The sequence below is a fragment of the Gobio gobio genome (assembly GCF_949357685.1).
Source record: "Gobio gobio genome assembly, chromosome: 8".
Lineage (NCBI taxonomy): Eukaryota > Metazoa > Chordata > Actinopteri > Cypriniformes > Gobionidae > Gobio > Gobio gobio.
In genome coordinates this window covers 11806688-11822654 of record NC_137114.1, presented here as the reverse complement: position 1 = coordinate 11822654, position 15967 = coordinate 11806688, and the positions used below count along the sequence as shown (strand labels likewise).

Below are 15967 nucleotides of genomic sequence, written 5' to 3'. Positions count from 1 at the left end.
ACCTTTTACTTATAACTTTGTATTATTGATCATACATAAACTTGCATTTAACAAAAAGAGACTGTGTTGTGTTTCAAGTCATTTAATGTTATCACAGTGATAATCATATTGTCTGAACCAGATATGAATATACAGATTTTCTCCTCATTGTTGTCACTACTAGAGCAAGCTCCTGATTGGTTAACGCGAAATATCCGCCAAAGTTCAGATTTTTCAACTTGAGCGATTCGCGCGAATCGCACGTTCAAAACGCTCAAGTCGCATCCTTCGCGCCGCCTCAATCTCGCCGGCCTCATTCGCGCGAATCGCGCCGCAGAATGCCATTGCACGTCTCTGCATTGACTTAACATGTAAATCATTCGCGCGAATCGCGTCCGGTGTGAACGCACAATTAGAGTTAATTAGATACTTAAGTGATTAATTGAGTGATGATTGTTTGGTCATTGAAGACACCTGATGATAATGAGCAGAATCACTGAAGGAAAGAGAAACACAAGAACGTAAGTTATGACCATAACTATGGATCTATGAGACCGAACGATGACCGTCACCACGGTCTTACCTTGAATGACACCATTCTTCCGCCTATCGTCGAGACCTAATATCAACAATGTCAGGTGATTGACCCTAAGGGTTGGCTATATAACATCCAGGTGAACCAACAACTTCCTCTTGCCTGGAACGCCCCAGTTCATCTAGAGTGACAAGGGATGGTGACGGTCATCGTTCGGTCTCATAGATCCATAGTTATGGACATAAATTATGATTTATTTCGACCTCATTCAGACCGTCACCACCAGGGTCACGAGGGACTAACATCTTTCCCCTCTCCTGTCAATTTAGCCACTGATAAAACCGTGGACCCAAAAGAATTCGGATTAGTTAGTTTAGTTTAGTTAGGGGATTAGTTACATTAATCCTATAAAATCTTGTAAACGTGCAAGGAGAACTCCAAGAAGCTGCAGCACAAATGTCTGAGAGTTCTACCGCCTTGAGTGCTGCCCAAGAAGTTGCCATGCTGCTGGTAAAATGAGCAACAAGATCTACAGGGATAGGTAGATTTTGGTTGGAATACGCTTGTGAAATTGTATCCACTATCCAATGAGACAATCTTGCTTAGACACAGGTTTGCCTGCAAACTTCTTGTCAAAGCATATGAATAATTGCGTTTGGGAATCGAGTTAAATTCCCACAAACACGGTATGTTGTCTGGGATTTAGATTGCTCTTTTCCCAATTCACTTTGAGGCCGAGAGACTGGACATGTTGGAGTACTATTTCTGTGTCCCTCATGGCTTGACCGTGAGATGGAGCACAAATTAGCCAGTCGTCCAGGTATAATAGAATTTCCAACCCTGCACACTGAAGAGGATGAAGGGCTGCTGCAACCACCCTGGTGAAGACCCTTGGAGACAGATACAGGCCAAATGGAAGGACCCTGAACTGATAAACCCGGTCTTGAAAGGCAAAGCGAAGAAACAGGTGATGATCCTGACACATGGGTATGTGGAAATATGCATCCTTCAAGTCTATGGAAGTGAACCATTCCCCCAGTTCTATGGACTCCATTTGAGCTGTAGTATTTTTAGGAATTTGTTCGGTTGCCGTAAGTCCAGAATGGGCCGAAGTCCACCATCTTTTTTTGTTACCAGGAAATACTTTGAATAGAACCCAGCGAGCTGTTTGCTGGTGTTTATCTGTACAATTGCTTTTTTCTGTAATAAAATCGTGATCTCTTTGGCCAAAATTTGTGCCTGGACTGGGTCTCTGACTATTGTCTTTTGAACCCCTGAAAAAGTAGGAGGGTGCCGCCGAAACTGTATCCTGTATCCTGTCCTGATGGTATCTAGGACCCAAGGATCTGATGTTACTTTCTCCCAACGGTCCAGGCATAGTTGGGAGCATGCTTCGGTTATAAAAAGGTTATAAAAACCAAATCGCTCATATCAAGAAGAGGTGGATCCATTTTGTGAACAGCTACCTTGATCACCACCAACACCTGCCTCTGCAGTGATTGTTTTACACTGGATAGTTTTACAAACGTTCATCGGATAAACCTGGGATTCACTGATAATCCACTGCCGGACCGACGCAGGACTTCATCCACCCGTCCCGCGAACATCTGGTGCCATTGTTGCAGTACGTGCCACTGCCCAGTTGTCTTGTGTGCTTACTGCTGCTTTCCCGCTAGTGGGCGTGGTTTCAGCGCAGACAGTGTTTTACTTTTTATATATATATATATATATATATATATATATATATATATATATATATATATATATATATATATATATATATATATATATATATATATATATATATATATATATATATATATATATATATATATATATATATATATATATATATAATATATATATATATATATAATTTAAATTTGGCACACATTTACTAACACATTTTTCTGTGGTGTGATAAACTCAGAACAAATATTTAATTTTGACTTTAAATATACATTAATGTTAAAACAATACATTTTAATTTTATCTTTATTTAATTATTTTATTTACCTGTATACAAGCACAGTGCATTGTTAATGTACAAACTGTGTATTTACAATGTTAAAGTGGCTGACAACAATAAATATTCTTATTAGGAATAAACTGCCCAGTTTTTGAACTGTGCAGAGCTGTAGCTGAATAGTTAGGCCTACTATGCTACTGTATTTTAAAGACATTATAAAGACCACACATTATGGTGGTACTTGGAGAGCCAAATATTTTCTGAGGTGCTACTTGGTATAAAAAAGTTTGAGAACCACTGTCTTAGTGTCATGATCCCAGCCTGTTTCCCTGTCTTGTGAGGACTTTTGTTATTTCCTGTCTTGTGCCATGTTTTGTAGTTCTTTGTGGTTTTTCATGTTGATTAGTTCTCCCAGGTGTTTCCAATTTAGCCACTCCCTCTTGTTATCTTGTTAAGTTAGTCTTCCCTTTGTATATAGTGCTTGTGTCTTACTGGTGTTTGTGGGTTGTTGTTACATGTAATGGTTACTTCTAGTTCTTGTGTCCTAGTGGTTTTTGTTCCTTTGTTCCTTTGTTTCTTTATTCCTGGAGTCATTTAGTTCAATGTGTTATTTTATCAAAAACCCTGCATTTAGATCCTCGCCTTCGCCTGCTTTCTCCAGCACGTGACAACCAAGCACGAGGAAATCAGGACCCTATATGTATTCTTTGCTCCATGTATCAAAATGGCCGTTCCATTGAGGAATATGTGAAGGACTTTCTTGCCTATTATCATCTTGCTCCATTGGATGACATTATGCTGATGGAATGTTTCTGGAGCGGGCTGGACGATTACATTGGCCAACTACCGGCTGGACCCCGGCTCAGTTATTGACCTCGCTCTGTGGCTGTGTGGATCTCCATTAACGGTAGGGGAAGTGGAGGAGGATCCGACTGTGAAGCTTGGACCACTGTGGACCCCAAATGTCATAGCATCCAAGCCCAAGTCTCTAGCCATCATTGTCACAACGCCCACCATCCAGAGTCCAGCTACGTCTCCTGTACATGTCCAGAGTCCAGAGACAGCCCCAGCCACTGACCAGCCTCCAGAGACGGCCCCAGCCACTGACCAGCGTCCAGAGATGGCTCCAGCCTGTGACCAGCGTCCAGAGATGGCTCCAGCCTGTGACCAGCATCCAAAGATGGCTCCAGCCTGTGACCAGCGTCCAGAGACGGCTCCAGTCACTGACCAGCCTCCAGAGACAGCCCCAGCCACTGACCAGCGTCCAGAGATGGCTCCAGCCACTGACCAGCGTCCCGAGATGGCTCCAGCCACTGACCAGCGTCCCGAGATGGCTCCAGCCACTGACCAGCGTCCCGAGAGGGCTCCGTCTCCTGTCCTGAGTCCCGAGAGGGCTTCAGTCTATGAACTCGCTTCAGAGTTCTTAGCAAGTGGTACTTGGTATAAAAAGTTTGAGAACCACTGTCTTAGTGTCATGATCCCAGCCTGTGTTTCCCTGTCTTGTGAGGACTTTTGTTATTTCCTGTCTTTTCATGTTTTGTAGTTCACTGTAAAACCCAACAAGTTAAGCAAACTCATTTAATTTGAGGAAACTGATTACCACAATTAAAGCTACACTATGTAACTTTTCCGTCCACTAGAGGTCGCCTGTTCAAAACAAAGGCGTAGTTTGATGACGCCACGTTTGAGCGCAGAATCTTGGGACATGTGGTCTTCACCTCACAGCCGGTGGAAAACAAGTCAGGATAGGACTCGGGCAGAAATCATGTTCATGGATGCGATTATTAACATTACTGTAGTCTGAAGCAGAGCAGGAGCGAGTGTTGTGGAGCTGAGCAAGGCCGCAGGAGCGATTGAAGAGCGGGACTGTTATTATGGCATAGTCGCCGGCGGGACTTTTATTATGACACGGCTGCCGGCGCCACTTCCTCTTTTCCAGTCATGAGTGAGGTAACGCAACTCTGTTTATCGTATTAGATATATCTAAGTGTGTTGAAAAGGAAGTTATGACGTTCGCTCGGCGGCTGCTATGACACTTGTTCACACTGCAGTGAGAGTAAAGTGTTTCACTGAATAAAACCGGAAACCGAGGGTGACGCAGATATGACGCAATCGACAGGCGACTCCCTCACACGCATAGCTCACACGTCCCGATTCCTCGGTTAAAATAGCAATTTCTCACGATTTACAAATAGTTGGAAACATTTGGGATATTCTAAGTACTCAACTGAACAAAATATATAACACTGGCCTAGTGGTTTCTGGATATTTTACTGCAAAAATCCTACATAGTTCACCTTTAAATTGAGTTTAACAAACTTAATTGAAGTAAAGAAAACTGTTGTTATGAGCACTCTGAACTTATTTTAATTGAGTCCACTAAACCAAGGATATTTCTTAATATCCAATTAAACTTTACACTGCATTCAAATACTTTTTACAGCTAAAACTTCACTATAATGAGTAAAACAACAGAAATTACAAACTTTAAATGAACTCAGAGAGCTTGCTAGTTACTACTAGCTGACAATAGCACACACAAAGTGAAACCTAATGAGTTAAGCAAACTCATTACATTTGAGGAAACTTATTACCTCAAATAATTTGAGTTTAAAAACTAACAGTTATGAGTACTCTAAGCTCATTTCAGTTGAGTTCACTAATATACATTTTTTTAAAATGATTCTTAATATATGTTGCAGCTGATTAATTAAGTGATGATTGGGGCTTAATTATGAACACCTGATGATAATGAGCAGAATAAGAGAAGGAAAGAGAAACACAAGAACTACAACTGACTTAAGCCACAGCTTTAGATGAAATAACAGAAGATAAAAGAAGACATTCAATCTCTGAAGATCTCAGCAGAGGAGGATTAAACAACTCCACAAACAGCACTACCAGCTTCACACATTACTAACCAAACTGACTTTATTTCTGTCATTTCTGTTTTAATGAAAATAATAGTTTAATTAAAGTCACCATGATGGTGATGAGTGTTTGCTTTAGTTGGGCTCTTGACCCTTAATTTTTTAACATTAGTTTCTTTCTCTGGCTGCTTTAACTGTGTGTTTAGAACGCACGTTTGTTATGGTAAGGAATGCCAAGAGAAAATGTGATTAGGTGATGTTTGTACAATCATCATGGGGTGGCTTAAGTTACTGATCTCACTCAGAATCTTATGCTCTGATTATGCGGTATTGTGTTGTTAATTTTGTATTATTAATAATAGTGGCTACTTGATTAAATAGCACAAGATCCAGCACTGTTGTGGTAATTGAATAATATGCAAGATTTCAAAACCATGTAGAGCTCAAAAGGTTAATCTATCGCATTACTTAGACACACACAGACATCAAGAATCTGCGTATGCATCTCAACAATGGTGACAATTAATGAAAAGCTTCATGCTGCAGTGCATGCTGGGTACCACCGATAAAAACTCCCTCATGGGTCCCAGCATGCATTGCGGCATGAATAAATTATGCATCTGAATTATGATTAATTTTCTTTGATTCTTACTATTTGCTTTTACTTTTGCTATGTTTGTGATGTTTTTGTAGCTTGTTTTATGTTTTATTTTATGTTTTGTTTTATTTTAAAGTTGATCTTTATCTGAATATTTTTTTGATTGTCACCATTGTTGAGATTCATACTCTGATTCTTGATATCTGTGTGTGAGTATAGTTGTAGATTAAAACCTTTTATGCATTCATTTTATTAATTTCAATTTTGCATATTGTTCGATTACACAACCATCCTGGATTTTGTGCTGTAAAAGCACATAGATTCTATTATGAATAATACAAAAATATAATAACACAAAACCTTTATAACCTGAGCATTAAACTTTAAATGAGGTCAGTGATTCAGTCACTACATGACAATAATATCATCAGCAACCAACACCAGCTGATCACAGTTTCTCTTAGCTTCTCTTACCATATGTGCTTTGTAAACACAGTCAAAGAAGCCAGAGCAAGGCATGTTATGTCAAGGGTCAAGATCCCAACAAAAGCAAACACTGAACACCATCATGGTGAATTCAAACAAAACTATTATTTTCAATATAACAGAAATGACAAATAAAGTTAGTCTGGTTAGTAATGTGTGAAGCTGGTAATGCTGTTTGTGGAGTTGTTTAATCCACTGAGATCTTCAGAGATTTAATGTCTTATTTTATCTTCAGTTGATTTCATCTAAAGCTGTGGCTGAAGTCAGTTGTAGTTCTTGTGTTTCTCTTTCCTTCAGTGATTCTGCTCATTACCATCATCAGGTGTCACCACCAATTCGCAATTATCACTTATTTAATCACCTAACAATACAATTATTATCCAATTATCATGCTGCGAACTAGAAATGTTCTATAACTCATTCATTTTGAGTTCTGTTTCAGTCATTGTGTCCACAAAACATTCGGTAATGTTTGAGTGCAGTGAACTAATTTTTATTTAGTACATACAACTGTTAGGTTTTACAGTGTTCTTTGTAGTTTTTCATGTTGATTAGTTCTCCCAGGTGTTTGCAATTTAGCCACTCCCTCTGGTTATCTTGTTAAGCTAGTATTCCTTTTGTATCTATAGTGCTTGTGCCTTACTGGTGTTTGTGGGTTGTTTTACATGTAATGGTTGCTTCTAGTTCATGTGTCCTAGTGGTCTTTGTTCCTTTGTTTCTTTATTCCTGGAGTTATTTTGTTTAATGTGTTATTTTATTAAAAACCCTGCATTTAGATCCTCGCCGACGCCTGCTTTCTCCAGCACGTGACACTTAGGAAATTCAAAAGCTATATGTTTTCGAACGGAAAAGAGCACAGTAAGTCCAAATACACCACAAAACAATGTTGGGAGTGCGTAATCTGTTAAATGTGCTCATGCCTGATATGTGCACTTCATTGCTGTTCATACTGGTTAAATGTTACAGGACACTTATAAAAGAAACGGGGTATAATGACGTGTAATGGTATAGTAGTGGTGTCCCATTTCTTAGGGGAATATTTTCACCCCTTCGACTTGCTATTCGCAAATGGGTATAACATAGTATTGGGATTGGGCCTTAGTAAGCAGTCAATTACTGAACACAGACAATGTGTTCTTGTGATCCATGTTATCCCAGTCATATTTAAGGAATGTTCAAAAAAAGCAAATTGTGTACTCCAATAGAAGCAAGAAGCATATTAAATATTTTCTTGATGGAGCTTTATTGAGTAGTGACTTAGATATAGTGCAGATAGTTTTGATGTTAATTTTATGGTACATTTTTTTTGGTGTTTTTCCAATTTACTCAAATTTAAATTGTTATATTACAAATGTTTAAGTCGTTTAAGTAGGCCTTTTTTGTGTATTACTTCCAACGCACAAACATTTTCCTTTCTTTCTCTTTTAGTACCCAGCGTTTGTCGAATGAGGTGCAACTGATCCACGTCAGAACGTCCTGGCCAAAGAGGATTTCCAGACAGCAGCTCAGCAAAGACACAACCAAGGGCCCAGACATCCACTGGGGGACCGTACTGAGTGTCTCCAACCAAGAGCTCTGGGGCCCGGTACCATCGTGTTGCCACATAATCAGTGTAATCATCTCCTGGACCAGCTGTTTGACACACACACACACACACACACACACACACACACACACACACACACACACACACACACACACACACACACACACACACACACACACACACACACACACACACACACACACACACACACACACACACACACACACACACACACACACACACACACACACTCATTAATTAATTAATTTACTTTTAAACTGTTTTTACAAATGAGGGCATCCCCAAAAGGAGGTTTCGGGAGCATTTGTCATGTTTAGCTAACTTCTAGGTACAAATGTGTCCCCAAAACATGGTTAAGTAGCTACACATGCACAGATTCAGAATTACATGTACATCATACAAAAAGGATTACAACATGCTGATGGATAGACCTTGTGTTAGCCTATAGTAACAATACACTGAAACCCAAGGATGATGTAAGCTGACCCTGACTGGCTGACTGCACCTGTGAGGCTTCACGCTGCTCTGAAAGTGAGCTCAGGATGCACGACAGCTGATATAGGTAGGATGTATAAATAAGTAATTAATGAAGCGAAGATGCTAAATGCACATAAATGGCTAGAGAGTGAGTGAGCTGGAAAAAGATACTTACTGAGGATGCGGGCAAAGCCAAAATCACATAGTTTGATCACACCAGTCTTGGTCAGAAGAATGTTCTCCGGTTTTACGTCCCGGTGGATACACTAGCATACACACACAAAGAAGGACACTGTCATAGATACAGACACAAAACACCCACTAATAGTGGTCAACTGATATATCGCCATGGCCGATATATTGGCTGATATTTGGCATTTTTAAAATATCGTCATTGGCCGGTAAATGTTTCTGAGTGGCCGATGTGTTAGAAGCATTTTTTTGACGGCGTGCCAGACTTATTTTGTTGGTTGGCGCTGAAAATGCCAGTGCCTGGCAGCGCCTGATCACACAGCACTCACATTCTTCTCTGTCTTCATTGGTTTATGGCCTCTGTTAAACAGTCATATCTAATACATTATTATATATACAAAGAAAGTAAATGGCTTGCGAAAAACAAACAATAGGCTATAATATACTTTCTCATTTACCGTCAACATTCAGCTAATAAGCATCTGCATATCGTTAAAGGTCCCATGGCATGAAAATGTCATTTTATGAGGTTTTTTAACATTAATATGAGTTCCCCTAGCCTGTATATGGTCCTCAAGAGGCTAGAAATTTTGATAGGTGTAAACCGAGTTCTGGGTTCATTTTATGATGTAAAAATTAGGGGTGCACCGAAATTTCGGCCGCCGAAAATGTTTGGCCGAAAATGGCATTATCGGTTTTGGGCCGAAAAAAAAAAAAACAGCCGAAAACGTAAACCGAAAATGAAAGTCACCCACCCCTCCCATCTGTGCGCAAGCGCTTAGGTTTCACTCACGGTCAAGCTGTTATCACGCGACGCGTCTGCCTATCAAAGATTAAGCATGTCAGCGGTATGAGAGCAAATAGAGACGGATCCAACTGAACTACCATTGCCAGAAGCGACAATCCCCTTGACTACTGGCGCGCGAACGAAGGCCGCTTTCCATTGCCCATGCGGATTGCACGCAAGTATTTATCTGCCCCAAGCAGTGTTGCCAAGCCCGCGGTTTTCCCGCGGGAAGTTTTTCCATGTCCGCAGGTTGAAGCGACCCCAATTATGTTGGGCCAATATTTAGACCAAAGAATGCGAATTTTAGCAGGCAACCCTGCCAAAAAAACACATATTTTACCCCCCAAATGCCATTTTTCCCGGAGAACAGTGACCGACAGTGAGAGACTATTCAGTGCAGCATCTCATGTTCTTAATGAGAACCATTCTTTGATTTTGTGTGCAGTTATTCAGATAATTGTGGATCTTTTATTGCTGTTAAAAAACTACAACTCAGAAAATCAGAAAAAGTTGGGACAGTATGGAAAACGCAAAAAAGAAAGAAAAAAGTGATTTCTAAATTTACTTTGACTTGTATTTCATTGCAGACAATATGAACACAAAATATTTCATGTTTTGTCTGGTCAACTTCATGTCATTTGTAAATATGCATCCTTTCCTGTCATTCAGACCTGCAACACATTTAAAAAAAAGGTGGGACAGGAGCAATTTAGGGCTAGTAATGAGGTAAAATGGTTAAAAAATGATGTGATTTGAAACAGGTGATGTCAACAGGTGATTGTAATTATGATTTGGTACAAAAGCAGCATCCAAGAAAGGTCTAATCCTTTAGGAGCAAAGATGGGCCGAGGATCGCCAGTTTGCCAACAAATACGTGAGAAAATTATTGAAATGTTTAAAAACAATGTTCCTCAAAGAAAGATAGGAAGAGATTTGGATATTTCACATTCAACAGTGCATAACATAATTAAAAGATTCAAGGAATCTGGAGGAATTTCAGTGCATAAAGGACAAGGGCGCAAGCCTAAGCTGAACAACCGTGATCTCCGATCCCTCAGGCGGCACTGCATCAAGAATCGTCATTCATCTATAAGCGATATCACCACATGGGCTTAGGACTACATTGGCAAACCTTTGTCAAGTACCACAATACGTAGTTACATCCACAAATGCCAGTTAAAACTGTACTGTGCCAAAAGGAAGCCCTATGTTAACAGTGTCCAGAAGCGCCGTCGACTTCTCTGGGCTCAGGGGCATCTGGGATGGACCATCACACAGTGGAAACGTGTACTGTGGTCAGATGAATCAGTATTTGAGGTATTTATTGGGAGGAATGGACGCCATGTGCTCCGGACCAAAGAAGAAAAGGATCATCCAGACTGTTACCAGCAACAAGTCAAAAAGCCAGGGTCTGTCATGGTATGGGGTTGGGTCAGTGCCCTTGGCAAAGGTAACTTGCACTTCTGTGAAGGCACCATTAATGCTGAAAAGTACATAGAGACTTTGGAGCATAATATGCTGCCTTCAAGAAGACATCTTTTCCAGGGACGTCCATGCATATTTCATCAAGACAATGCAAAACCACATTCTGCACACATTACAAAGTCCTGGCTGCGGAGGAAGAGGGTACGGGTACTTGACTGGCCTGCCTGCAGTCCCGACCTGTCTCCAATAGAGAATGTGTGGCACATTTTGAAGCGCAAAATGCGACAACGAAGACCCCGTACTTTTGCCCACCTTAAGACTTGTTTGCAGGAAGAATGGGACAAAATTACACCTGAAACACTTCATCACTTGGTGTCTTCAGTCCCTAAATGTCTTTTAAGTGTTGTGAAAAGGAATGGCAACATTACAAAGTGGTAAATGCTTTACTGTCCCAACTTTTTTTGAAATGTGTTGCAGGTCTGAATGACAGGAAAGGATGCATATTTACAAATGACATGAAGTTGACCAGACAAAACATGAAATATTTTTTGTTCATATTGTCTGCAATGAAATACAAGTCAAAGTAAATTTAGAAATCACTTCTTTTTTTATTTATTTGCGTTTTCCATACTGTCCCAACTTTTTCTGATTTGGGGTTGTATTTTATTTGATGGAACATAAAACTTGAAGAATAATATTATTTGGTATTATTATTTATATTTATTGTTAAAAATATTTTAGGTTTTGTTATTTAACTTAATAAAAGTTTGATTATTCTATTGGTTTGTGAATTTTTTTTTTCTCATTTCAGATCCATTAAATTCGAGCAATATATATATATATATTAGTACACGTTTTTAAAAGAAGCCATTTTCCACTGAAAAAAAAATCCACTGAATATCCAATAAAAATTTAATTTTCAATAAACATTTATTTTTTTGTTAAATATAAGCTGTTTTCACGGATATGTCAATTTAACAACAATACTTTTAAATAAAGTCACTTTTCTGTTCATATAATATGCATAAGATATGATGTACAATGAGCAAAATTTTAAAACATATCGATGCTTAATGTCAATGAATGGATACAAACAGTAGTTAATACTTTAAGGATATAGGCAAAAACTATACAGTTTTTATTTAAAAATAATGATAAATGTGTAACATGTTGTAAAGTGTTTCCAATTTGACTGAATACATACAGTACTGTATGTGATGGTATTATTTACTTCACATTCATGTTGTTACAATGACAGAGTATGAGAAGATTTAATGTTAATGGTCACAAACACTGTAGTTTATTGTTACTTCAACGATACTACAACTATTTTTTATTATTTTAAAAATATATGAAATAAATGTGTAACGTTCTCTGGCTGCTGTAACTGTGCTTGTTATGGCAAGAAAAGCAAGATAAAATGTGGTCAGATGATGTTGTATTACTTAATGAAAGATATGATCATCATATTGTGGTCTATTTCACTGATGTCATCCAGAATCTAATCTTTTGATACATGATCATTTTGTATTATAAATTATAGCAAGCCTGTAATTCTACATTGTCCACTAAACATTTTGATCTCCAGCATCTGTTAGACTCATTCATTGCAGCATGAAGCATGTCACCGTTATTGAGATTCACATGCTGATTCTTTAATGTCTGTGCGTATCTTTAAAACTTTTTGGTGCACAATCCCTCATATTAGAACACTGTTGGACAATCACAGGACTATGACAATCAATAATGAGAAATTAATAACATGATACCTAAACAAATAATAGACTCTGAATATGATCAGTGAATCAAACGCTACATGATGATCATGTCTTTATCACCATCAAATACCTGACATCATCTGAATACACGTTCTCTTGCAGTTCTTGCTATAACAAACACAGTTACAGCAGCAAGAGAAAAAATAAGGTTAAAAGGTCAAGTCAAACTGCCCAATTGAAGCAAACAATGATCACCATAATGGTGACCTCAAACGCAACAATTTCAACAAAACATTAACATCTAAACCTCTGTTAATTCTCAATAAGAACTTCTGTTGACGTCTGACAGAAATAAAGTCAATCTGGTTAGTAATAAGTGATGCTGGTAATAAGTGAACTTATATTAAAAATAAACCTTTTATTTTTACATTTATTTAAAAAGAAATTGGGTTGTTTATTCCAGCCAAAATTCAACGTTTGCCCAACGTTGGATCTTGATATCAAACATAAAACAAACGTTGGATTTAGACGTCAAACCAATTTTCATTTTCAACCAAAATGTAGACATTGGAGTCTACATCCTGTGCCTAATGGGATAAGGAAATATATTATCAAATAATACAGTCAAGGGAGACATTTTACTATATGGTTACACATTTATTAATATATTTTCAAAATGATATGGTTAAAAGTATTTGTTCTCAGTTTATGCTAATTATTTCATGCTGTATGAACTAACTAGAAAAGTTTGTATTATCCATTGACATGTTAATTTAAAAAATCCTCATTGTACAAGATATCTTATGCATATATGAACAGAAAAGTGACTTATTTAAAAGTATTGTTGTTAAATATTGTAGACATCGATCCAATAAAAATCCATATGAAAACAGCTTATATTTAACAAAAGAAAATTACGTGTATGGGTAGTGCAACTATGACTGTTTAAGCTCCATCCTCACTTCCGGTTCTGTGGTTGCGGTTCTAAAACTGCGGTTCTAAAACTGCTGGTGCTGCGGTTCTGCAGCTGGATACTATTGGCTCATTCCTTAAAAAGGTCCCTTTAATAGTTTATTCTTGGTAACACTTTACAAAAAGGTTTTATTAGTTAACATTAGGTAATGCATTAGTTAACATGAACTAACCATGAACAACACCTCTGTTCAGCATTAGTTCATCTTTTTTAATGTTAGTTCATAAAAATCCAGCTGTTCATGGTTGGTTCATGTTAGTTCACAGTGCATTAATTAATGTTACCAAGATTTTAATAATGCATTAGTAGATGTTTAAATTAACATTAACAGAGATTAATAAATGCTTTATAAGTGCAGTTCATTATTAGTTCATGTTAACTAATGTAGTTAACTAATGTTAACTAACGAAACCTTATTGTAAAGTGTTACCTTATTCTTTAATAAACAACTTTTCATAGTTATCTTTAGCAGTTATAACTGACACACATTGGTAGGCTGAAAAATAGAGGCTGGACATACTGACATTGTGTTTGTGACAGAAGTTCACAGCTTGTAGAGTTTGCCACACAATACTCTTAAGTTGTGCCTCAGGAACCCTAAAGAGAGAAAAAAGGACAAATGTTAATATCACGAATAAGACTGCAGGCCAAGACATAAATCGACTGTTAGGCAGTTTTCACACCTGGCTCATTTGTTTTGGAACCTGACTCGTTTTCTCCCTTAGTTCGGTTCATTTAGGCATATGTTACGTGTCTGATTGTCATTGTGTTTACTTGTATCCTGTAATGTTGATGTGTGGAGCAAAAGTTATGTGTGAGGTGCTCTCTCTCTTTCTCTCTCGCTCTCCCCCTGTTGCTCGGTGCTAATTGTTGTGAAACAGGTGCAGCTGTTTATGTGGGTGGATCCGGGAATCGCTTGGTGGATAAAAGCTTGGAGGGAAGACTGCTCGAGGAGTTCCCTCTCCTGCTTCCTGTCGTTGTACCAGCCGTGTGTGTGACGCTGCTGGGTTGGCCTTTAGAGTAAATCCTGGTGTGGAGTACAATTGTTAGCGGTATAGGCCTGTAAATGTTGAATCGCCCTTTTTCCCATGCAGACCTTTTGTTAGTGGGAGGCCCTCTTTTGTTTAATGAATATTTTCTCCTGTTTATTCTGTTAGCAGGGAGGTAAGACTTGTGTTTTTCTTTTGTTATCTTGTTATCTCTTTTCTAGGGAAGATCTCTAAAGAGTAGGTAGATCCCCATCTTTTGTTTGTTGTTTTGGCCGACCCACTGTTTTCAAGCCGTCCTTTGGTTTTCTTTATTCAAGTAATACACAAATCTCCTCTCTGACTCAAAACTGGTGATGTTGTGGTGTTTGTGGGAGCAGGAGAAGGGACTCCGGGCGACACATGTTACAATGTGTGGCTCTGTATGTTACGACCGAAGGCTGTGTTTGTGGAGCTTGTAACAGCATATTTGAACCCTGCAATTGCTCTCGGATACGCACAAAAACAACCACCCTAAGATCGCCTGACCGAGGTGGTCTCAGCCCGATTGAAAACAAACTCTGGGGCAATACAACCCAACAGACCAACAAACCAAGCGGTATCAAAATATATAACGGTAAATGTGTAATGTATAAAAAGCAGCAGTGTCTGATTCTGTGAGTGAGCACATTAGCTACCTATTGCAGTTGAAAACCACAGAGTGCCTCTTCATCTTAAAGGGATAGTTCACCTAAAAATGAAAATAGCCCATAATTTACTCACCCTCAAGCCATCCTAGGTGTACACTCAAAAAAATTATAGTTTAAACTAACTCAATTAAATTATGGATAGTGGTTCCACACAATCAACTTAGTTTTTATTAACTTTAAAGGTTTATTTTAATCTATGCAAAAACCTTGTGTTGTGACAACAAAACTGACAGAGGAAGAATCTACACTCAAAAAAATATTTTGGTAAATAAAAGTTTTATGTATTTGAATTACATTACAATTTTCCATCCATTTGGACTACATAGTTTTAACATAAACAAACAAATAAACTTAATGTGATTCATATTTGTCAGTCAAACGTAAATGAAATAGGTAAGTTTTATGTAATGGTACACAGAAAAATGCCCATGATAAATTAACACAGCCTAGTGCACACTACTGAGATAAAGTACCATTGAAGCAGTGTTCAAGTTAATGAGATAATTGTGTGATGATTGAGAAATAATGATGAACACCTGATGATAATGAGCAGAATCACTGACGGAAAGAGAAACACAAGAACTACAACTGACTTCAGCCACAGCCTGAAGATCTTGGCAGAAGAGGATTCAACAACTCCACAAAACAGCATTACCAGCTTCACGCATTATTAACCAGACTGACTTTATTTCTGTAATTTTCTGTTTATAGTTTTG

The 15967-nt window shown here is 38.3% G+C and overlaps 1 protein-coding gene across 1 annotated transcript in view; it reads right to left on the bottom strand.

Annotated features, from left to right (window-relative positions):
- LOC307130725 (cyclin-dependent kinase-like 1) overlaps window positions 1-15967 on the bottom strand; it is an 80436-nt gene that overhangs the window by 32417 nt on the left and 32052 nt on the right. Inside the window, exons 4-6 of the mRNA XM_079823853.1 lie at window positions 14101-14173; window positions 8657-8747; window positions 7869-8069 (exon numbers count right to left, since the gene is read on the bottom strand). Coding sequence (XP_079679979.1) covers window positions 7869-8069; window positions 8657-8747; window positions 14101-14173 — 365 coding nt within the window. The remainder of the gene's footprint in view (window positions 1-7868; window positions 8070-8656; window positions 8748-14100; window positions 14174-15967) is intronic.